The sequence below is a fragment of the Brienomyrus brachyistius genome, chromosome 24 (assembly GCF_023856365.1).
Source record: "Brienomyrus brachyistius isolate T26 chromosome 24, BBRACH_0.4, whole genome shotgun sequence".
Classification (NCBI taxonomy): domain Eukaryota; kingdom Metazoa; phylum Chordata; class Actinopteri; order Osteoglossiformes; family Mormyridae; genus Brienomyrus; species Brienomyrus brachyistius.
This window is the reverse complement of record NC_064556.1, coordinates 8,210,129-8,234,943: the sequence shown is the minus strand read 5'-3', so window position 1 is coordinate 8,234,943 and position 24,815 is coordinate 8,210,129. Positions and strand designations below refer to the sequence as shown.

Genomic DNA, 24,815 nt, shown 5'->3' with positions numbered 1-24,815 from the left:
TATGGTTAAGGTTAGGGCTGGGTAGGGGTTAAGGGTGTCGTGACTGGGATTAAGGTTTTTCCCCAAGTTATATGAGTTTGAGGCACCTGCTCAGCTGGATAAGCTGTCAGAAGATGAATGACATCATGTGTCTTCTTACAGTATCGCACTTACAAGGTGAGGGCGGGCCGAGGTGAAAAGCCAATGGCATTCCTACTGTGTGACACCATGGGACTGGAGGCAGATGCGAATGGAGGGGTGAAAACTGAAGATATAGTGAGCGTCCTGAAGGGCTACGTACCAGACAAGTACCAGGTAAGAACTGTGTATCTAACCAGGCCTCAAAAACAACAGGTATATAAACACATGCTCGTCTGATCCCTGTAATGACTCACACATGTTTATAATTACTGGTATTTTTCTCCATAGACTCTCTTTGGAGGAAATTTAATCTCATTCACTGATTTGTATTTAGGTTTAATAATATATTGTTATTACTCAAATGTAACATGGATGGGCTTAGATTGCATTTTGCTTGCGTTTCATGATCTCAAAATTAGTGAATGATTTTATGTGTCATTATCAACTTCTTGTCTGTTTAGTTCAACCCTGTGCAGGAAATGGTTACTGATGACTGTCAGACATGCAGCGAAATGCCACTTCAGGACAGGATCCACTGTGTGGTGTATGTGATAGATGCCACCAAACTTGCAATTATGCCCCAAGGAATGAAGAACAAAGTTGATGAAATCCGAAAGAAAACAAAGTATCATGGTTAGTGAGTGGGGAGAATAGGGAGGGAGGTGGCATCTGTAACTCAGTGTGTTTCGTGTCAGGGTTGGATCTGAAGGTCAAAATTCATAAGCACTTATCAGCTGTCTTGTATGAAAATTCTAATGTGTTGTATTGCATGCTTTACCTTAAACATAAATAATAGTGAAAATCTACACAGACATGAAAAAGTAAGTTCACCTCTGAGAAGTAATGACTATAGTAATATTTAGATTCAGTGGTACCTCGGTATATGTCCGCTTTGGAATAAGTTCAACTTGGCAGACGTCCTGTTTGGATGTGAAAATTTTTGCTTGGTATACGACCTTTGTTTGGAATATGATTCGCGTCCTAGAACTTGTATGGGTCAAAATTAGTCTCGACACCGCGCACTACCCTTGTTTACCTTTCACGAGACAAAGCTATGACTGCCCACGAGCGTCAGTACGCCAGTTGCTACCATTCAGTGAACAACCTGCGCTATAACTCTCTTTTCATTAATTTCATCTAATTGCTTTTGTATTTATTTATTTATTTTATTTATTTATTGATTGATTTTAGTATTTCAATTATTCTATACAACCCCATCAATGTATAATATGCTAGTAACAACAGGATTTTCTTTTTCATGGGAAAGGATCATTTTCCCTTCCTGTTTGGTAGAAGTCCAAGAATCTGGAACGGATTAAGGATGTATACCGAGGTACCACTGTATTTAGCAAAAGCCAAGAAAAATTCAGTTGAATGTTTCCTGAAGCTTTGGCAGAAATGGTACTCATGCTGTTACTGAAGGAGCTCCTGGATGCTCCTCCACACAGAGCTGCTCTATCTGTGAGAAGCTGGAGGGCTTTCTGTCACACAGGGCCCACTTAAGGGGTTGAGAGTGATTTTTGGGACAGTAACACAAGCTCAGGTCAACACATTTGGATCCACGCAAAACACAATGATGCTGGCAGGTGATTTTGAGTATGTCAGACATCAATGTGCGGAATGCTATGCATTTCATGGCTTATTCCATACAATATTTTGTTGTAAATGTAACTAGTGAGTATTTGCTGTTGATGTTTTTAGAAGTCCCTCTAATGGTGCTACTGACCAAAGTGGACAAAGCGTGCCCACTTGTTGAAAAGGATTTGAAGAACGTCTACCATAGCTGCTACATAAAGGAGTTGGTGAGTTTCAGGGTCTAACACTGGAATCAGTCCTAAAGGCTGCACTTAGCTGGCCCACAAGCCCTTGTCTTGAATATTTTTTTCTTAAAGCAACATATTTCCAAGCAGCCAAATCTCTCAGTGGTGTCTGTACAATTCTCATGTTCTCCCTGTAATTTTATGTGTTTCCTCCCATTTTTCAAAAACATGCATTTGGGGGAAATGGCATCTCTAAATTTCCCACAGTGTGTGACTGTGTAACCTGCAATGAGCCGGCATCCTGGCCTGGGTGTCTCAGTCCTTGGGTCTTGTGTTTCCTGTGATAGACTCTCCATGCCCATGTACAGGGATTGTAGTAATCGGTGGATAGATTAAATATTTGTGTGACATTTCATTGCCCTCAAGCGCTTTTTCACTGTGCATCTGCATGTAGCAGCATCTGCTAAAGACAGATTTATACCAATTCAATTGTGATTATTATTACAATGCTGTTTGACCCTAATGTCTCAGTACAGCAGCTGATGAAAATATATTTGAAGAGGAACATATATGTGTACTGTATGTCTCTCTGCAGATCGATAAAGTGCATCAAAGTCTGGGCATCCCAGTGTTAAATGTGCTTCCAGTGAAGAATTACTCTCATGAGCTTGATTTGAATGACACCTGTGACATCCTGCTCCTCACCGCCATGCAGAAGATGCTCAACTTTGCTGACAATTGCTTTGACAACTGGGAGGAAGACACAGAGTAGATGAATACATTATATCTGGGGGCAATGCTGATGCCTCACTCTGATGCTGTCGAGAGCTGCTGTCCATGTTCTTGTGTTTCTTGTGTTCTATAACACACATTAGGTCCCCGTAAACCTGCATTAGCCTATTTCCTTACCTTTCCTTACACACAAACCTTTTAACACCTTGGATTCAAAATTCTCTTTTCACTTTGGTATGAATTACAAATGCATAAATACAATCAGATATATAATACATGATCAAGTATACACTGTGGAAGTTAAAAAAATTGGACGGACAAAAAATGAAATACTGGCTCCTTAGAGTAGGAGAGGTATCCTGTTAATTGCATCTGTTCGAACATGGATTCCCCCGAATGCAAAGAAGCCCCAGACTGACAAATCAACATACTTTTTATACTGTGCCTTTTCTGCTAGTGATGCTCCTGCACAAGCTCACCAGCTGCTCACCTGCTGTTTTCTTGCTAGATCATCTCCAGTTCATATAATCTTCCAAGGCCTTTCACTCCCTATCCTCACAAATCTTGCCTTTCCTTACTCGCTCTCATCATTTCTGACAACCTCCAGACACTTCATTAAAAATAATATAACATTTCTATACTTTGTACATCAATTTTGAGAGTATACGTATCACATGTTCTTAAGCTACACTGATTCAGTTATTTGATTCCTTCCCACTGTATCTAAGTATTCCATATTACCCATGTTCTCTAATTCAGCAAAGCAAGAGTCAGTCTCACATTCACCACCACTGTGTTCTACACAAAGTGACAGCCAGGGTAGGTTCTACGCAAACTAAGAGCTTCCTCCCAGACGGGAGAGTAATTATGGGTCATGGGGGCACACTCTGAAACCAGGCACAAACCTCTTAGTCACATTTGTAGTGAATAACCATATTTTCAGTGAAAAAATGCCCAAGGCATTGACCACAATCCCAGCAGCTCTCAGCTCTCTTACTTATTAATTTTTTAGGGGTACCAGACTTTAAATTTCTCTTCCACAACACTGTAACCCTACACTGGATTAGATGCTAAGCTAATAAAATAACTTGATGATTCTAATATGAGTCAGTGTCTCCCTCAATCTTAAGCATGGTTTGGTTCAGTGTTTAATGTCTATAGTTCGACTTTTCTTCAGTATCTCTGTCAATTTGATTATCTGTGGATTTGGAAAACATCAGTTAAAATGGTCTCAGATTTAAGTTATTCATCGCTGGAGTCCTTAAAGGGCCAAAACTGTAAAAGATATGTTTTAGAGGTGCTTTAGTGCTATCTATCCATCAAGTTTATTCTGCTGGGAGCTGCCCAGTTTTGGAGATATCAGCCATAGAAATGTCTTCTCTCAATTATAATGGAACTGAATGCCATTGTTTCTTTGGTGATTAAAGTGCCAGAAATATGCATTTAAAAAGTGTCCCTTTACCAGGAATCATAATCCACAGACTTTGTAGTAAGCAGTGTAATGTACAGGTAAGAACAATTTTAATCTACCAAACTCCATTCCCCAATGGTATCACAGCACAGAAGATATGTGCAGTGATACAATCGGTGTGTGGATTTTGGCAGATAAAATAGTTCCTGCGTTAAACTGTGACATTTTTCAACTAAACCAAGTTCACATACCTTTTATAGACACCAGAGAATAATTTCAAATACTGAAAATTTGCATTTTATGGCCACCTTTAAATTGCCTTCTGCTGAAGTTTTTTTCAGGTACACTTTTCATCTATTAGTGTCAGCAAAAGACACAAAAGAATCACATTTGTTTTACAGAAGGGAGACGATGTTTGTTATAGGTCACTGAGGAGTAGCAGGTATGAAATACTATGCTTATCACTCAAGAAGTTCCTCCTCATTTTTCAGGTTGTTAAACTGTAGTGTTAGTCATTCATATTCTTGTAGCACTTTTAGAATTTTTCTGGGTGTTTTGAATACACTCCAATCCTGTCAGGTCATCCCCTCCACCTGCCTGGCTCCTGATGGTGAAGTTGGTTTCCATACCAGCAAATATGTTCTCAGCCATGTGACAGTGTAGCAACTGGCTCCCAGGATACTCTGCTACTATGGCTACGGTCTGTAATATTCCAGGGAAGAGTTCATAAACATCAGCCCCATCCATCTGCAGAACCAAGAAACTGCTAGTTAAATTGCAGAGAGGCAGAGCCAGGGAACCTTCCTACTTATTCCAGACACTGTAATGTCTCTCTTTTGTGTACATGTATGCAGCTTTGCTTGCTGGGACTGGCACAGACACAGGACATTCTGTGTGAGTTATTCTGTAAAAATAAGAACATGCATCGAAGTTCTCTGGTGTGCATAGTCAGATTTCCACACATTACGCTGTATGTAGAACATGCTAAATGTTCACTTTCCAAGCAATGCGTCTAATCTTCCTGCATCTTTATCTACCACTAGAGGGCACTCAAACATCATGACACGGTGCTGCGTTTGAGTCTGATTACTAGTCAAGATCACTGGGTTCATTTATAACAAATGTCTATACTATACAAGCAAGAAATAGGAGCTAGGAACAGATGGGGTGTTTTAACAGACACTATGTACTCTAGGAGATACTGGAAAACACAGATAACACAGAAATATAACTAAACTAGACATGAGCATGAATAACCTGGGACAGGGATACAGACAACAAGGACCACAACAAGAACATAATTAACATGGAGAAGAAAAACAAAACTAATATATAGATGATCAACAACCCGTGACAGTAGTGTCGCTTGCCTCTTACCCACTCACTGTACCCATTAATCCAAGCAGTGGTCCAGATAGCAGGGAAACACACTAGGGTACTAAGGACGTGGGATGGCCAGTGACACCTGCTGGCCACACGGGGAACAGATATACAGGGCCCGATTCTGTGACTGATGCTGTAAAACTGGGTTGGCTGAATGAACTGGACAAAGACAGAAATAAAAAAAGGCCAGATTTAAAATCCGTTGAAACGGCATTCCTCTTTTCTATATGGTTGGTGAAATGTGGGTAACCGCTTCACAATCATGAGGGTAAGTGATGGAACATCCCCGTGATTGTGAAACTTCATGAATAACAATTAGGCACCCCTAATGTCAATCATTACAGTCTGCTAGTCTGAGTGGCTACTACTACTACTGAGTACTGTACTATACATTCTGCATGTCAAATTACTTTGTCATTTTATATCTAGACTTTTTATATAATATACAAATGCCTAATTATGTACAGAATTACTACTGTATGCACTGAGAACACTACATTTTGGTCCCATTACTAAAAATGCACAATTAACGGCACTGAAAAGTAGAGGTACGCCGATCTGATATTCGGGACAAGTATCGGCATTGATCCATACTGTACCTATTAGATGGATCAGGTATCGGCTATATGTCACTGATCCATATCTGATACTTAGTTATTTAGTCTTTGGCAGTCTGTGAAAAGATAATTATTCTCAAGCTGATTGGTACAAACAGTCACATGGCAGCTCTTTTCTGTTTTCGAGGTGTTTTTGCAGCATTCAAGCTGAACACTAACAGCTCTCGACCCCAATACTGATAATAATAATTTTTGTAATTATGTACCTGAATGACATTCAGCCATCTCAATGTGAAGGGCATTCAGGATATTTTGTTCCTCCTGCTAAATCAGACATGCAGAACCTCTGGACCCACATACTGATAATACTCATATTTTGGGAAAGAAGTATGTTAGATGGCTGGAAATCATTCATATATATATATATAATCACATGTCTATAAACTAGTATCATCCATATTGGGGTCCAGAGTTACTGTGTGTTTGTTTTAGCAACTGGAACCAATTATCCTGCATGTCAGGAAATAATGTTTCCCCTTTATACTGCTGTTTTTCTATGCATAAATACAGATGTCACATCTCACTCACGGAGTATTTCCTCATGAACTCAAAGTCAGTGCATGACTGTATGTCATTCACACCTTTCTCTTTGTTTAGTTCAACCCTGTGCAGCCAATTGAAGCCGATAATTGTCAGGCATGCAGCACATTGACTCTTAAGGACAGGATCCATTGTGTGGTGTATGTGATGGACAGCTCATCACCTGCATTTCTGCAGTGTGGGGGGGGGGGGGGGATGATTCGGGGTTTAAATTCATAAGCATTCATCAGCTGTTTTGTATGTGTTTTATCACCTTCTTTTCCTGAACCATGAGTACCATTTCTGGCAAAGCTACAGAAATTTTTTATTTATTAAGTTACATGATATATACATGGTTTCTACACACATATATACATAAAAAGTTTAGTTTGGATGCAATTTGCAAGTTACATATTTCGATTTTAAGAAAAACCAAGAGAACATTCCCAGAATGGAAAATGGTAAACTGAATGTTTTCCGTACCTTTGGCATAAACAGTATTCATGCTGTTACTGAAGGAGCTCCTGGATGCTCCTCCACACAGAGCTGCTCCATCTGTGAGAAGCTGGGGGGCGTTCTGTCACATAGAGCCTACTTAAGGGGATGGGATGCTGGGACGTGAACATGAGCTGAGTTGAGCACATGTGGATTCAGGAAGGGCAGAGTGATGCTGGCAGGTGCTTCTGAGTAAGAATAAGACAGACATCAGTGTGCTGATTGCTGTGGGTTTGCTTATGAAACCGTGTCATCTGATAATGGCTTGTTCCGTACAATATTTCATCGTAAATGTGATTGACATTTCTCTTGATGTTTTTAGAGGTCCCTCTAGTAGTACTACTGACCAAAGTGGACAAAGCGTGCCCACATGTGGAGAAGGACTTAAAGAATGTGTACCGCAGCTGCTACATGAAGAATATGGTGAGTTTCAGGGTCTAACACTGGAATCGGTCCTAAAGGCTACACCATCAGTCCTAAGAGCTGCACTGATGTATCAGGACAGTATTGGTGGAAACCTGCAGCAGGACTCTTAACTAAAAGTTGACTTTGGATATCATTTGACAAGATGCCAACTACCGTACAGGTTACCAGGGGCAACAAAACAACCAGACAAACACAATGACAAAGTGAGAGAGAGCAGTTCACCTTGGCGAATGTTTGTGGAATGTAGGAGGAAACAGAGTGAACAAACAAACATCACACATGGAGCCAGCAGCAGCGGTCACTAACCTACTAAGTAACTATAACACCTCACTAACTATCAGAGGTCACTAACAGGCGGATCGCGGTCCGGGTCTGGACCCAGAAGCTGTCCCATATGGACCAATAACCAAAACAGAAAGTTATGATTTAAAACCTGACGGGGAGCTTCTGTTATACAGTAACTGGCGCAGCTTCTGTAATGTTTTCGGTGGTTTAGCAGTTTTCTCTGTTGTACAAGGTTTTCTCAGTGTTATTCAGTGTTTTTACATGTAATTGACTGTGCATTGTATGGTGGTATTAACTGTTTTTGTGTTTAAAAATCTTTAAATAATATGTATGGTCTGGAACGGATTAATCGTATTTACATTTACATGCAATCTTAGGGGAGAAGCATGTTTGGGTCACAAACAAATTGGGTCGCGTCCAGAGTATTGGACCAATTTACAGTCGTGACCAGAGGTTCTATTGTACAACGGCATTCAGCAGCATCTCCTAAAGACATTTGAACCCTTTCAATTGTGTGTGTTTGACATTAATCTCATGATACAGCAGCTGAAGAAAATATTTGAAAAGGAATGTATATGTTAACTGCGTGTCTCTCTGCAGATAGAAAAAGCAAGTCGACATCTGGGCATTGAGTCAAATGTGCCTCCAGTGAAGAATTACTCTCACGAGACTGAGCTGAATGATGCCTGTGACATCCTGCTCCTCACCGCCATGAAGCAGATGCTCAACTTTGCTGACAATTACTTGGACAATTTTTATTAGGCCACACAGTAGAAAGACACAATGAATTTATCATATTTGGAGTCAGTGCTATCGGCTGACTTTGATGGTGTCGAGATCTGTGTAATAGATGTATAGATGTAATAAATAATCAGATACATTCTAATGTGAGTTGTAATCAATAATCTGATACCAGAGGTGGTCATTTCAGGTCCAGAAAGTAAAAATGCAAACCGGGATTTTGTTTCAACCAACCAGTAGAGTATAAAGAGTCACAGTCACAGAGTACTCAACTGATTGTTGGAAACAAAATCTTGGCCTGGATTTCTGCACCTGAAATATCTGATACATACTAATGTAAGATGTAATCAATAATCAGATACATGCTAATAAAAATAACTTGATGATCCAGTATGGTTCGGTTCAGTGATCTCCATGTATATTTCGAGTTTGCTTTAGTGTCTCTGAAAGACTGATTTCTAGAATGGGTTTGGAAATTATCAATTGAAATGGTCTCAGATTCTAATTCACACAAAATTTCTTTAGGAGATCTTATCAAAGTGCTTAGCTTTCTAATTTAAATCTACTTTAGCCCTTAGATACAGAATACTAATTCACTAGAGATAATAAAATCGTCTTACATAATATGTCAGGTAATCAAACTACAAGCCTACTGTAAATTACTTACATTACAGGTGCTGTGAAAACAAGAGACCTTTTGATGAAGGGAAGGGCTGTAGATCTACACGGCTCACTGAGCAGCAGTGGAATCGGACAGAGATCTTTCTCTTCAAGGTCAGTACAGGTCCAGGGAGGCAGAAGGATGAGAGGGAGTGTGGAAGATGAGACCCCTAGTGCAGAGGAGACAGCAGCAGTCAGGGTTGGGATCCCCCTCAAAGGAACCAGTGTTGTCCTCACTGCCAGGTTCAACTAGGCACTAACCATAATTATGACTGTTTTGACTGTTGGGTTGATGTAAAATGCCTTTGGTATGTAGGGGCAGCTGTTAATTGCATCGATCCTTAGCACCACTTCTCTTTGAAATCACTACTTCTCTTTGCGTGAAGTTAATTCAGTGCATGATAACAAATGGACACATTGTGCACAAAGCTGCTAAAAGGTGCATTTCAGTTTATCCTGCGAGGAATTGCATTGTGGGGCATTGTCTGTAAGTACAATTGGAAATAAATCTTGTTTGATTGTATTTTGTGCTTCTTTATTATATCATTATATTAGATCTACACAGCTCATTACACAGCAGTGGAGTCGGACTGAGATGCCGCACTCAAACTTTATTTCTGTTCCCATACTGTATACCACACATGCATAGAGCACAAATATGCATCTCACATCCTGCACAACCAGATCTCACCCACAAACAATTCATCTGCTTTCAAGACTAATTAAAGTTCAGTAAAATATAAAGAAGACCTCCAGTCCCTGATTCTCCAACCGGAAACTGTTCATGCTGGCCGCTTCAGCCAGTGTTCATTTAGTGTAGAAGTGCTAAGCTACACTATCCTACAGGGTGGTGCTGAGCTTGGTGAGCATCCCAAGTAGCAGAGGGCAAGGGACACAATGGACAGGATGCTAGTTTACAACGGAGCATACACTCACACTCACTTGTGTTGCGATCTTGTGATGTTGTTACAGTTAAGTTTCAATATCAGTTTTACTGTAAGAGACCAGACATACCAGACAAGTCTTAACAGCATATTTCCACAATTTAATCAGATATTTGTTTTGCTTTGCATGGTTTATTAACTGATTATATAGTTACTCTGCACTAGACATCTGTTTGGTCACAGGTGACTTCAAAGAGATGGTAGGCGAGAAGTAGAAATGTTAAATCTCCCTAAGAGAATCACTGGACCTGGAGAGTTTTTAAAATGCAAAAAAAAGCATTTAGATTTCATTATTTCATTATTTTATTTTAATATTATTATATGAAAACAGTGATCCAAATAATCTGTTAAAACAGCTTACAGTATATACTACTCAGAAGCTGACACAGGACGTGGGCTTCTTGCAGTAAAGTAAACAGCAAAGGTATTTGTGCGCTGAAAACCTGTTTAGTGAGAGCAACCAGTCTGAAGTCCTCAAGGGAACTAGAGCACCTTACTTTGGAAGAGTGTTGAGCTATCCTCCATCACTGCTTATCCTGTACAGGGTGGTGATGATCAGCCTGGTGAGTATTCCAGGTGTCACAGGACATGAGAGACAACGGACAAGATGCTACTTTATAGCAGAGCACACACTCACACACACTTGGAGCAACTTGGAGATCACAGTCACATGACCACACGTTTTCAGTGTCCAACATATGAGAAAAAAATCATATGGGGAGAACCTCAAGACTTATATGGGCAGATGAACGTACATTAGAGAGCGTAGTGTACCCAGCACCTTGGCCAGTCCACAGCCCACACTGTGCCCTGTCGTTTAACGGCAGATGTACACTGAAAAAAATAAAACGTCAGATATGTTGAATCCATCCATCTTCCAAACCGCTTATCCTACTGGGTCATGGGGGGTCCGGAGCCTATCCCAGAAGCAAGGGGCATTAGGCAGGGAACAACTCAGGATGGGGGGCCAGTCCATCGCAGGGCACACTCATATACCAGTCACTCACACACGCACACCTACGGGCAATTTAGCAACTCCATTCAGCCTCAGCACGTTTTTGGACTGGGGGGGGGGGAAACCGGAGTACCCTGAGGAAACCCCACGATGACAGGGGGAGAACATGCAAACTCCGCACACATGTAACCCAGGCGGAATCTCGAACCCGGGTCCCAGAGGTGTGAGGCAACAGTGTTAACCACTGTACCACCATGCCGGCCACATATTGAATCAGCTTAATATATCTGAAGTAATCAATCACACTAGATATTTGAAGTGGCTTCAAGGTAAACAATTTATTCAGTTTAACTTGTAAAAAAATAGGTTCAAATATAAAAAATAAGAAAATTACATTAAAATTAACAAACTAATGATTTTCAAGTATTGGAATGAGAGGAAAAACACAGAGAATGAAGAGCTTTGTTTTGCTTTTTCAGTGCAGCTTCACCTTCTGAAACAGTGCTGTCTACCACAGAATAACCAAGTGATGCATGAGATCTAATACAGATGCATGCTTACTAAGCATTGCTTTTATTTATTTCACAAAAAATTACTGATACATTTTTGTCCACCAGCTCCATTGCAACTACTGTTCCAAGTATTGAGAATAAACATCACACCTCATATTTAGTCAATATGTTGTTATATAATTTACTTACGTTTAACGTGATGGTGGGTATCCCCAATAGCTATGGCCAGTGACTCCGGTTAACAAACCAACGATGCTCACACATTCTGACTAGAGGCTTGATCATTGACAGAGCTGGGATATTTGGAAATCGAATATAACTTGCACATTTATGAAATATGAATGTTTTTGGTTTCTGTAAAAGGGATCATGGACTGAAGGGGGGGCAATGCTTCTTGATATTTTTCCTATGTACGCAAAAGTACTACCTGCATTACACCTGCTTGTCAGACGCAAATATATTTCAACAGAAACCAGACGTTATCTTTCCACCCAATTTTCATACATGCAGCAGAACACATAACCCATGTCTCTTTGGCCATCTTCTCCCATGTTTTTTGGCAAAACTCCCAGTTTTAGCTTGATCCTCCCCTGAATACATATGCATGAGTAGGAAAAGCACAACTCGCCATTCTGCCCTCCTCTGGCATGCAGACTGCGGTTTTAGGCATGTGCGGTATGTTCGTACATAACATGCCATGTTTTTATGCGCATGTTGTGACGAAATTACACCTGATACAGGAGCAAACATGTCAGTACATCTGCCACAGAAAGTCTAGGCAAATCAAGTGGGCTTTATTGCCAAACCATTCAGATACAGGCATACAGTCACATGAAATAACGATCCTCAAAGACACAGTGTGACATACAGTACAGAAAGAAAGTGGCAGGGGGGAAGGTTTCCACAGTGAGAAACTGGGGGGCCGGACACAAAACTTCATATATACAGTGTAATGTGCATGTAAACAATAATTACATCAGAATTAAGGGAAGCAATAATTACTCGTATAGTAGACTGACTAAATAGATAAACAGTGACTGTTGTGGGGGGGGGGTGAAAGATGGCCAGTGGGGTATTTAATGCCCCGACCACCTTGCGACGGGTTTCTCAACCTGCCAGAACTGGATCAGTTGCTCCTGCTTTGCATTTTTAGCTTTTTGGTGAGATTGCAGGTTCTGATTCACAGTATGAGACCAAATACATAAGCCAGGACTGGACAGCTTTCAGAGAACTGTGCAAGAACTGTGGTGAAAATTATGGTCACTTAAAGAATCTTAACTTGCATGATTTACCTGTTTCTGTTCCCCTCTGCTTAGATTGTATAACAGCATTCCTCCATCAGAGCAGAGGGAAACTAGACAGCTAACAAAACTAGAAGGGGTGTCTCAGAATGTGAACATTGCATTCCATGAAACTACCCTGTCACGGTACTTCTTGGTGAATCAACTGGAAATGTAAGATTCAATATATGTGTTTTTTTTCTGAGCACATCTGAGTCCTTGTTGTGACAGGTACTGTAACCAACATGGATTTAGGAGAGGTTCATCCTGTTTAACAAATTTACTTGAGTTCTTTGAGGAAGCTTTCTCATGTTCTTACTTCACAGTGGTCCTTTAATATGTAAAAAATATAAAATGTATTATCTGTGTGTGTGTGTGTGTGTGTGTGTGTGTGTGTGTTGGGGGGGAGGCAGAATTTCTAGCCACGCCCCTGGCTGTAGGCTACAACAACCCTGAAGTAGGAATTGCTACAGTATTAAATATTCATGAACCATTCCGTGGCAACTGTTACCTGTCTGTCTATATAAAAATGCTTTGAACTCCTACTTTTACTTTAAATAGTTGGTTTAAACTGCGGCAGTCCAAGGGTGTTTGGAAAAAGGTGAGTTTGTTCAACAAATAAGTCTATATTTCAATAGCATGCAAAATGTAAGAAACCTCACAGCTCATTCATTTAGTGGGTTTTATGAAAAGTCCAGTGAAATTGTGTTTTTTGAGATGTCTTAAGTCAGTTTCTCACAACAGAATGTAATTATTCATTCCTTTAATTCATTCATAAATTGTATAGTTTTGTTTCTTATAGGATTAGATATATGCACTTTAGATTGGCTGAATGAATCATTTACATTGTATTCATATCATATTTATATTTAAGCAATAACGTAAGAGACGGAGTGCAGTTGAACTGTAATGTATCACAGCTGTGATTATCTTCGGTCTGAATTTCATTTTGCTTGTTATCCAAATTTTGAGAAATGCATGAGCAGTTGAGACGACCTTAAGATTGTTTAGAGAAACTGTCCAAAGCATCCAAGAAAAAGCGTAATACAAAAACCTTGACAATTCTTAACTGTTAAATAAGAAATATCTCGTTCAGTGGCACTTCCTGTTTGCATAAAATAGATCTGAAACACTTCTGATCCAATACATAAAAAAATTGACTATTATTTATGCTAAATAACTTAATACTCCCAATAAATCATGTGAGAGAAATATTGAATTATTGTATTAAAGTCTTAGTCTCAGCACTGTACCTTACGTACTCATGCTTGTTAAAAATTCAAACATAACAGCTCATTTCGCAGTCAGCTAGCTGGTCCAAACACTAACAAACTTTGGTTAAAATTGTTTCATGAAAATGTTACATGTCTAAAATCCAGTTGCAACATAGGGGAGGTCACTGCACATGTAGGCTATACAGTATACTACACCAGTTCATGGTGTATTTTAGTAGCAACTGAGGTACAGCTCTGAGAGTACAGACCGAGAGACCTGAAGGGGTAGAGAGACTCTAGTTCATCGATTCACTCACCAACTCGTATATTTGGTTTGGAACTAAACTAGAGACTCTCAGTCATTCATTCACTGTAAACGTATGGCTTCAATCAGGTTTAGTTTCCAGCCAATCACCTTCTTACTTAAAGTACGCCCTTACATGCTTCAGCGGCTCTCATTGGCCAAATTCAAGGAGGGAAGCAGCTTTCATGTCATATTTCTGAGGACCAGCAAAAGAACCTAAAGAATATATCTTTACAGGGAAGTGAACATGAGTGATTAGTTCCTGTAAGAAACTTGTTCCCTGCAAGCGAATCATTTGCAAACGTTACACCATTAGCTAGTAAGTCAGTGTAGGTGAGTAATGGAAGAAGAATTAGTTCAAAAGTGGAGAAAGCAGGACATACAACTCTTTTTTCAGACAATAAGTAACTTGATAGTCAGTCTTGCTACAACGCGACTCATGCGTTCCTGAAAATCCTCGCATTCACTAAAATCACATGGATTTTTAAATCCACATACAAAGAATAACCCCCAGATTAACAACATTTTATTTTCTGTTGTTTTCATCTCTCCCTTCTTGCTCCTGTGGAGTTGTTGTTTTTACTTCCGTAAGAAGTGTGAAAGTGATTAATTGTCATTGTTGACAGGACACAGTACACTACAACAGTGCGTCCTATGAATTTGAGGAGTGAGCTGTGTAGGGGGCAGTACCTTTCTCAGAGTACCTCAGTGATACCTTGCTGGTTGGGGACTTGAATCAGCAACATTTCAATCCCAATTGCACTTCCCTAACCATTACGTCACCACCAAAATTGTAATCACATCTTGATTTACTTGATTTGCCTGGCTGGCACTACACAGACATCCTAATTTTCCCAAATTTGAAAATGAGGAAAATACAGACCAATAAGCTCAAAAAATGAAGAGTGTGATTTGTAAAAGAAGTGAAATGCAAGTCCTTCCCTTGTTCACTCAGGGATGTTTTGAACTCAGCAAAATCAGGATGCACTACATCTGCAATTACAGATGCACCCTTGGTTTCACATAATGATCTCCAAGGGTGCTGCAATCAGCACCCTTCTGAAGAATCAGATTCATGGATTCAATAGTGCCATGTTTTAAATTATAATTAAAACTGCTGCACGTTCAACTCACTGAGCTGTGTGGTGGCCAGAGGAGCAGCGAAAACACACTAGGGGCTGAAGGGCTACAAGACAGTGAGGGGGGAAGCAGGATGACCAGTGACACCTGCTGGCCAAAATTCAATAAAATTGTATTTATATAGCGCTTTTAACAAGTCATTGTCACAAAGCACTTTACATATAACCGGCCTGAACCCCCACCAAGCAAGCCTGAGGCGACAGTGGCAAGGAAAAACTCCCTCTAGCAGGAAGAAACCGTGAGAGGAACCTAAACTCGGACGGGGACCCCATCCTCCTCTGGGTGACCGGGGAGCATGAAACTGTATTTACATTGACATTAGTATATGATTAATGATTAATTTATCATTTTAAAGAAGTTAAGATATAAAATAGTCTGCAGTTGTAGTTGCTTCGACCGCATGCTAAGATCCACTCAGTAACATTGAGCTAAAGCTGGTTCAGTATTAAATTGGAATTGAGTTCAGGTCCATATAGTTTAAAAGTCCCAGTTGGTTTCACATAATGATCTCCAAGGAGTTCAGGTGAGGGTTCAAACAGTGAAGTGTCGGCTTTGGATCAGCTCAGAAAAGCGAATATGGAGAAGAGTGTTATAGCCCTACACCTAACCTCCGGCAGTACTAAAGTAACTATGGCAGCCTGGTCAAAAGGGGACAAGACACATAGGTCAGGGTCGATGGGCACCGACCATCCATAAAAATCCAATACTTGAAGTGGACCGAAACGACTTTCTCTTTTTCTTCAGAGTATTAGGAACATTTCTTGTTGTCAGCAGCACCTATTTTTTTCTCACATCAAGCACTTTGCGAATCCATTTAATGAATGTTATACTCCAAAGCAACCCTTAGGAAGTATTGAAAAGGTATATTGTTAAACTGCTTGATGCATATGGGTAATGTGGCAGTTTGTGACAAACCTGTTTTGAACTGAATAGGAAAACACAGTACAGTCAAACCTCAGATCGCGAGTAACTTGGCTTGTGAGTGTTTTGCAAGACGAGCAAAAATTTTAAATAAATTATAACTTAATGTCTTGCAATACGAGTACGTATCCACTTCGTGTGCCGAGCGTCACGTGATCTGAACCAATAGTTATTATCTCTTAGCATTTGCATTTTTTAAATTTGTGTCCAAGTGTAGCGACTTTTCTTTAGAAACGGTACTAGAACAATGGCCCCCATCAAGCAGAAAGTTGAAAAGAAGGCGGTAAACAGAAGGAGGTGATTAAGGTGGAGGTTAAGAAGGAAATAAATACCCGTTGTTGTGTTCTTATTGTTAATGGTTACATTTCATTATTGTCGAGTGAGTTTGCCCGTGTCTTGTGTTTAGCCGGTCCAATCCTCGTGTGTAATTCGCTTACGTAAATCCCCCACTGTGTGTGCGTCTTACAGTTCGGGGTCTGACAACCCTGTGTTTACTATGTGTAATTGGGTTTTGATGCTTGTTGGGTGTCTGATGTAGTCCTTTTCAGGACTACCAATAAAAAGTGTGTTCTCTCCGTGAAGTGAGTTTTCGTGTCTATCTGTGTTCCTGCAATGCTTCAGCCCACCTGACGCCACAATACTTTTACTTTATGTTTTGTATTAATCATTTTTATATGAATATTTTTGGGTTATGAAACCAATCATCTGAGTTTCCATTATTTCTTACGGGAAAATTTGCTTTTATATATTTGGATTACGAGCACGTTTCCGGAATGAATTATGCTCAGTTTTATTGTACCGTCATTAAACAGGTCTGGAAGTTGGTCTTGGAAAATGTTTGGAAAGTTGTTGCGGAAAAAGGGAAATGGAGGAAGTACCCCAAAGACAATGGAGAACAAATCAGAGCTCCTTGATAATCCATGGAGGCCTGTTAAATGGGACACTGGGTATGAAGCCAGTTTTTGTCAAATTTTATATACAGTTTTTATTTTTTATGAGTAGCAGTTTTATAATTTTATGCATATATTTCTAAAATATGTTTGAATACTCTTCCCATTGCCTGTAATCGGAGGGTCACTAGTTGCCATGGTTGGAAGAGTGTTCACTGTTGGGCCTTTGTGTAAGACCCTTAAGTTTGGTTTCTCAAATGTGCACAGCCTTGTAATATGTAATAAGATATAGCATTATTTGTATCCCTGATGAATTTTTACTAATTTCCATTTCCAATTTAAATATCTATTTCTTTAGGACAAAAAACGATCTCAAGCAATCTCTGCAAAATTACGCACCCACTATTGATTCAGTGCCTCAGGCTCGGATTCTTCTAGTTGGTGCAATTGGTGCTGGAAAATCGAGCTTCTTCAACTCCATCAACTCTGTCTTCCGTGGCAACATAACAGGCCAAGCCAGGGCAGGAATGAAAGCCGTCAGCCAGACAACAAAGGTAATATAATCGCCTGAGTCATCATGTTATATTGTGAAACTCTATGCTCTACATCTGCTTTGTTTAGTTATATTGCCTGGATTGGGAATACATATGGTCCGGGTACCAGCCTTCAGCAGCAGGCACTTTCTCGTGAGTGTGATAAGTCAAAATTCATTTGGCTGATCTTTTTCAAACTTTGCAGGAACTTTATCTGGGGTATGTACTGGACTTAGTCAAATTTGAGACAGATTGCACAAAACTCAAACATGACACATAGTGATGGAAAAGAAAGGGCAGTTTGGACATTTGATCCTGTTGAGTGCGATATTTCAAAAATAATATGAAGGGTCATTCTCCAACTTTACAGACACGTTTTATAGATGAACAACTGGAACTGAACAAAACTATTCGATAGATCTTGATACTACACTAGAAAAACATTAAATGCATGACAATCTACACCTGACTCCATTTTGAGACACATTTCCAAAAAGATGAAGCAACATTGCTATGTGGCAGCAAAGGAAGGAAAGAACAGCTGTTAAAGACACATGGTCTTGTGGACACGTAAAAGAATTTTATGGATCTTTTTCAACCTTTGCAGACACATTTTATGGGTGACCAAATTGAAGTCTTCAGAGGCAGATCACCAAAAAACTGAAGTAGTGCCGCATCATTATAGTGACTTGGTCCTGCTAGTATGCTAACTTGCAAAGTATTTCACAGAGGTTTATTTATATAGCACCTTTTGTACACTGTGGTCATTCAAAGTGTTTTACACATAATATAAAAATACAGAATAAAGAATTTAAATTCAAAAAGGATATAAGAACAGAATTTTAAAACATGATTAAAACATCCATCCATTTTCCAAACTGCTTATCCTACTGGGTCGCGGGGGGTCTGGAGCCTATCCCGGAAGCAATGGGCACGAGGCAGGGAACAACCCAGGATGGGGGGCCAGCCCATCGCAGGGCACACTCACACACCATTCACTCACACACAGACTCCTATGGGCAATTTAGCAAGTCCAATTAGCCTCAGCATGCTTTAGGACTGTGGGGGGGAAATGGGCGTACCCGGAGAAAACCCCACGATGACATGGGGAAAACATGAAAACTCCACACACACATGTGACCCAGGCGGAGACTCGAAGCCAGATCCCAGAGGTGTGAGGCAACAGTGCTAACCACTGCACCACCATGCCACCCCCGCTCCTGGAAAATGATTCCTTAAAAAGAGTGGGAACCCTGACTAACATGGAATATTTACTGGAGAAGAAATTTCAGGAATGGACTTTATTGCATGGGTGGCATCCTATCACAGTACCATGCTTGATTTCACTGAGAGTAAGCATGAATGAAGCACTGACACCTGGCCACACCCCCCCCACTTTTATGGTGCTGACGGGGACGTATCTGGATCGCGTTTCACCTTTGCGTTGTTCATCAAATTACTATGTGTGGCGTTACTGAGGGAGGAAGTAGCGAGGGAATACGGAAATGGACAAGCCGACTACGCCACTCTGGGAATTGCACCCAGAGAATTAGAATACCGGAGTTCAAAACCCACTCCAATATAAAAGGACACAGATTCATGATCACCATAGGGGAGACGCGAAGACCATAAACACTCCCTTTATTAGGCTGCTGTTAACACTCCAAAATAAAAACACAAAGAAACCAAACAGCAGATTACTAAAACCAAAATCACAGCACAAATACTACAGATCAAATCATATTAAAAAACACTCCAATCACACGACAAAAGAGGAAACCCAAACCAGGCAGCTGTTATCGGGAGGGGAATGGGAGGCATACAGTCAGACAACACTCTAAGGGGTCCCGCAGTACATGATGCAGGTACATCCACCCAAGGGGTGGGCTAAAAGAACGCCACGCGACCACGCAGCGCGGTATCGCCCGACACGGATCCTCACCGCCCAGCACCAAGCCTTCCCAACGACACCCCCCCAATGTACATCCAATCAATAAAACATATTAATACTTAAAACCAATTAAAACATAAAACATCCGGGCGAAACAGCAGCAATTGTAGTGACTTAGTATCCCGTTGATGGTCTGGCTCACGTCGGTCCGGGACACTCCAAGTCGCGATCCACTACAAATACAAACACAGTATTAGGTATGCCCCTACTACCCAAACGTTGGTAAAAGGAGACGAGACATACCTGGCAGATTACACGCGGTAAAAGTTGGAAAACCTTAAAAGCCGAAGCAACCGCAAGCTGCTAGATTTACCAAGCCCTTGCAACTGTAAGAAAGATACCAAAGCACATTACAACCACCCATACAGCAAGCAAACGACCCCGTCCACTGATGCCCTACCTGCAGCGTTGGATATAGCCACAACTTCCGGAAAAGGAGATACTAGCGCACGGAGAGTCACGTCACGCTTGCAAATCAGTCACACACGCAACCACAACCGGGTCCTATATACGCGTGTTGATTGCTTAATTGTTGCAGCCAGGTTAATGAAATTACCATGCCCCAACCAGATCGCACCCTCCAGCTCCACCTCATTACAATCTACCCCAGGATTTTGCATCGTCGTCCCGACGATGGACAGCTAAAACCAAACCCAGGGTTACTGCCAAGGTCTAAACATAGCCCCTACTGCATGAGACACAGGTCCGGAAGAACTCTCAGCCCCTAAGGCCACGCCCCCTACCGACCTAGGAAGATGATAAAGATTAGTATGTCGGCCTGCAGTGGTCCTGGCGGTTCTTCGTATCCCTACCCCACTGGTACTTGGCTGTTCCATCACTTGAGTGGTGACTACAGAGGGTCTTGAAGGAGTACCCGTATGCCAAGAGGCACATTCCTCCCCGCCTACCCCAGAGTGAATTGGCATGTCTGGAGGCAACGCTGCAGCTAACGACTGGGGGCACTGGGAAAGACCTGTACAGGCAGCCCCCGGGGCAGATGACACTGTATTCCCCTCCACTGCAGGGATCCGAACCCAGAGCTCCTGCTCAAACGAGTCCTCGGAGGTAGCCACCTCTTCAGCTGGAAAAGGCTGAGGATCACCTTCGACTTCACAACCAACACAGGGCTTAAGCATGGTCCGATGAACATGCTTGACCTTCTCTAGAGCATCAACTGGTGCGACAGTATAAACCACACCCCCCAACCTAGGGGTTTTCAATACCTTATGCACCACTGAACTCCAGAGGTCTTGGATTTTATGTCGGCCCCGGACTCCAAGATCACGTACATACACTAACTGATTCTCCTGTAACGGTGCAGCCTTCGCCCGGTAATCATGGCGCTCCTTACGCCGCCCTGCGGCCATAGCAAGACGCTCCCTGGCACCCTCAAAAGCTAGCTGAAGTCGGGTTTGATGCTCCACTATCCAGTCGTTCACTGTACCAGGCACTGGTTCTTGAACCCTGCCCGACAAAAAATCCACAGGCAGTTTGGGATCTTGTCCAAACATAAGAAAGTATGGTGTCTCACCAGTAGATTGATGCGGTGTAGTATTGTAACTAAATGTCACCTGGGGTAAACATGCTGACCAATCCCTCTTCTGGGACGCAGGGAGTGTCCGCAAAAGATTGTGCAAAGTACGATTGAAACGCTCACACTGACCGTTACCCGCTGGATGATAAGGGGTAGTACGTGACTTACTAACACCATACAAAATGCAGAGTTGATGCATCAAGGCACTCTCAAAATTACGGCCCTGGTCGGAATGAATACGACCCGGAACTCCCAATTTGTAAAACCACTCGGTCACCAAAACATGCGCCACTGTTGAGGCGCGTTGGTCCCGTGTTGGTATAGCCAAAGTATACTTACTGAAGACATCAGTCATCACCAACACATTCTCCACCCCATTACGTGCTGGCTCCAAAATGGTGAAATCCAAGGCTACGATTTCATTGGGTCGTGAGGCCAATAAGTGTCCCATGTAGCTGTGGGGAACAGGCTGAGAGTCTTTACTGACCTGGCAGCGTTCACACTCCTGGCACCAGCATGTAATATCAGACGCCATTCCTGGCCAATAACACCGCTGCCGCACTAGCTGACTCGTTCTCTCGATACCTTGATGACCATGATCTTGATGAAGCTGTTTCAGCACCACCACCTGCAAAGACCTGGGCAAGACCAGCTGGAACACCTCTTCACCCCCATCAGGACGGAGAATCCTCCGATACAGCACCCCATCCTTTTCCACCAGACGGTCCCACTGACGTAACAACAAGGCTGAAGATGATAGCTGACCCCGTTCCACAGCAGTAGGACGCTCCCTCCTATTCCAAAAGGTCAGGATGCTACAAATATCAGGGTCAGCTTCTTGCTGAACTCGCAAGTCGACCGAAGAACACTGCGGAAAGACCGAAACAACCGCCTGTGACGCAAAGATGCAATTACTGGGTACCGGGGTCTGCTGCACGACAACTGGGACAGCCGTCCCAGGACGATCTGAGGCAGAACTAGGCGGTAGATGTTGCCGAGACAAAGCATCGGCATTTCTATTACTAGTACCCGACCGATACTTCAGCTCATAATCAAACACCGCAAGTTGAGCCGCCCACCGCTGTTCGGTGGCACCCAGCTTGGCGGTAGAAAGATGGGCGAGGGGGTTATTATCAGTAAACACAATGCACTTAGCGCCCAACAGGTACTCACGAAATTTTTCCGTCATGGCCCACTTCAGCGCAAGAAACTCGAGTTTCATGGAGCTGTAGTTTGACATGTTCCGCTCCGCGGGCCTCAAGCCCCGACTAGCATATGCAATAGGCCGAATAAGGCCACCCTGTTCTTGAGAAAGGACAGCACCCAGGCCCCCATGGCTTGCATCTATTTCCAATCGAAAAGGCAAAGAAAAATCGGCATAGGCCAACACTGGTGACCCCACCAATCTACTCTTTAAGCCCTCAAAGCTAAGCTCACACTGTGCAGTCCATGCAGAAGCCAGAGAACGACCTGAAGCGCCTCGCGACTTTGTCCCGACTAGCTCTGCCACTAACTTATGCAAAGGGGCTGCCAGCTGTGCAAATCCCTCCACAAAACGGCGATAGTAGCTAGTGAACCCCAAAAAGGAGCGGAGCTCAGAAACATTAGAAGGCCTCTTCCACGTAGCCACAGCCTCAACCTTTTTAGGGTCTGTCGAGACACCCTGGCTTGAAATCACATGACCCAAGTAACCAACTTCCTTCTGAAAGAAAGCACATTTCTCCAACTTGGCTTTAAGGCCCTCCCGCTGTAGCCGTCCAAGTACCAACTCCAACCGTTCCAGATGCTGTAAAACAGAGGAGGAAAAGACCACCACATCATCCAAGTAGAGCAACAATGCCTGACAATGCTGATCCCCAAAGATTCGCTGCATCAACCGTTGAAAGGTACTAGGCGCGTTACAAAGCCCAAATGGCATTCGGTTCCACTCAAAAAGCCCAAAAGGCGTGCAAAAGGCAGTCTTGGTCCTATCCGATTCCGCAACGGGCACTTGATTATAACCACTGGCTAGATCGAGGGTAGAAAACCAGCATGCACCTGAAAGGGCATCCAAAGATTCCTCGATGCGAGGCAATGGAAAAGCATCCTTACGGGTCTTACTATTTAGCTGCCGATAATCCACACACAACCGAGGGCTACCATCCTTTTTCCTAACCAGAACGATGGGGGACGCATAGGGACTGCAACTCTCCCGAATGACCTGTGCCTCAAGCAGCTGTTGGATATGGGCCTTCAGTACCTCATACTCAGAGGGAGGTAATCGCCGATAACGCTGACGAACCGGAATGTCATCCAATAATGGAATCTCGTGGGAAATGAGGTTACTGCAACCCAAATCCCCATCATGTGCAGCAAACACCGAGCTAAACTTCAGCAAGACGGCCCTTACCTGATCCTGCTCTGAACTAGGCAATGCTGACAAATCAAGTTCCTGGATCCGGGTTTCAATGGAAGCATGGGCAACTTGATCGGTAACCGAACCAGCCACTGCCCTCACTTCAGCAACTCCAGTAGGTAAACTGGTTATAAGAACATCACTCAGCCTCCCCAGAATGGTACGGGGATATAACACCACTGCCTCCGTACCCACGTTAACCACTGGAATATAAGCAGTTCCCCGATCCACTTGAACCAAAGCTGAAGGGGCCAAAAGCCCTCCGGGCAACCCAGCCGCATGCGGCTCAAACAAGACAGAGCCGTGCGCAATGTGACCAGAACAGGTAGTCGGAACAAATGCAAGGACACCCCCAGGGACACGAGACGCCCTGCCTCCCCTTACACGCACAGTCCTACAGGACTCAGTAGGGATCGCATCAACCTGATGACACTGCTGCAAAGCCTGCCGGACTGACCTCGGGGCCTGCACCACAGGCGGATGTTCAACCCAAAGCGGCCCATGCTGACCAAACAGGTCGCGATAACACTTACTAATGATGTTCATCCCTAAAACACCAGGTGCTTGGGGAACTACACCCCCTGGTGGGTCCTTGACCACTAATACACCACAACCTGGTATCTCCCTACCACAAAGGGTCACATCCATTTCCAGATACCCAACATACGGAATGGCCAGGCCATTGGCAGCCCGAAGCTGCAGCCACTGACAGCTTCAATCGATCAGGCCCCCATGGTTCAAAATGGCTCCTAAAACAGCTTTCCGTAATCGTGGACACCATCAATCCAGTATCCACCAAGCAGGATACCTCCACCCCACCCATATTAACGCTGATGTGTGGACAAGATGACATTAACTGAGACACCATCCCCACCTTCTCCACTACAGAGCCAGTAGAAACCCCCTCCGCGCTGTGGCTCAACAACGCGGCGGGTACTCGTTTCCCGGCTGCTGACCAGACTGGGCAAGGCTTGACACTGAGCCGGAAGAGGGTGGGTCCCTAGGACCAGAAACCTTTGATCCCTCACAATTCCGTGCAAAGTGACCAGGTTGCTGACACCGGCGACAAATGACAGGGCCGTGAGGAGGGTGG

The 24,815-nt window shown here is 42.7% G+C and overlaps 2 protein-coding genes across 7 annotated transcripts in view; both read left to right on the top strand.

The window, feature by feature from the left end:
• Window positions 1-3,681, top strand: part of LOC125720156 (interferon-induced protein 44-like) — a 100,538-nt gene extending 96,857 nt beyond the window's left edge. For 3 of the 5 annotated variants that reach the window (XM_048995329.1, XM_048995331.1, XM_048995328.1), the window contains exons 5-8: window positions 142-294; window positions 582-753; window positions 1,822-1,922; window positions 2,476-2,740. In XM_048995329.1, coding sequence (XP_048851286.1) covers window positions 142-294; window positions 582-753; window positions 1,822-1,922; window positions 2,476-2,652 — 603 coding nt within the window. In that variant the 3' untranslated portion in view covers window positions 2,653-2,740. The other 2 variants (XR_007385360.1, XM_048995327.1) reach the window with 2 other exon arrangements.
• LOC125720161 (interferon-induced protein 44-like) overlaps window positions 1-24,815 on the top strand; it is a 518,912-nt gene that overhangs the window by 42,117 nt on the left and 451,980 nt on the right. The window lies entirely within an intron of this gene.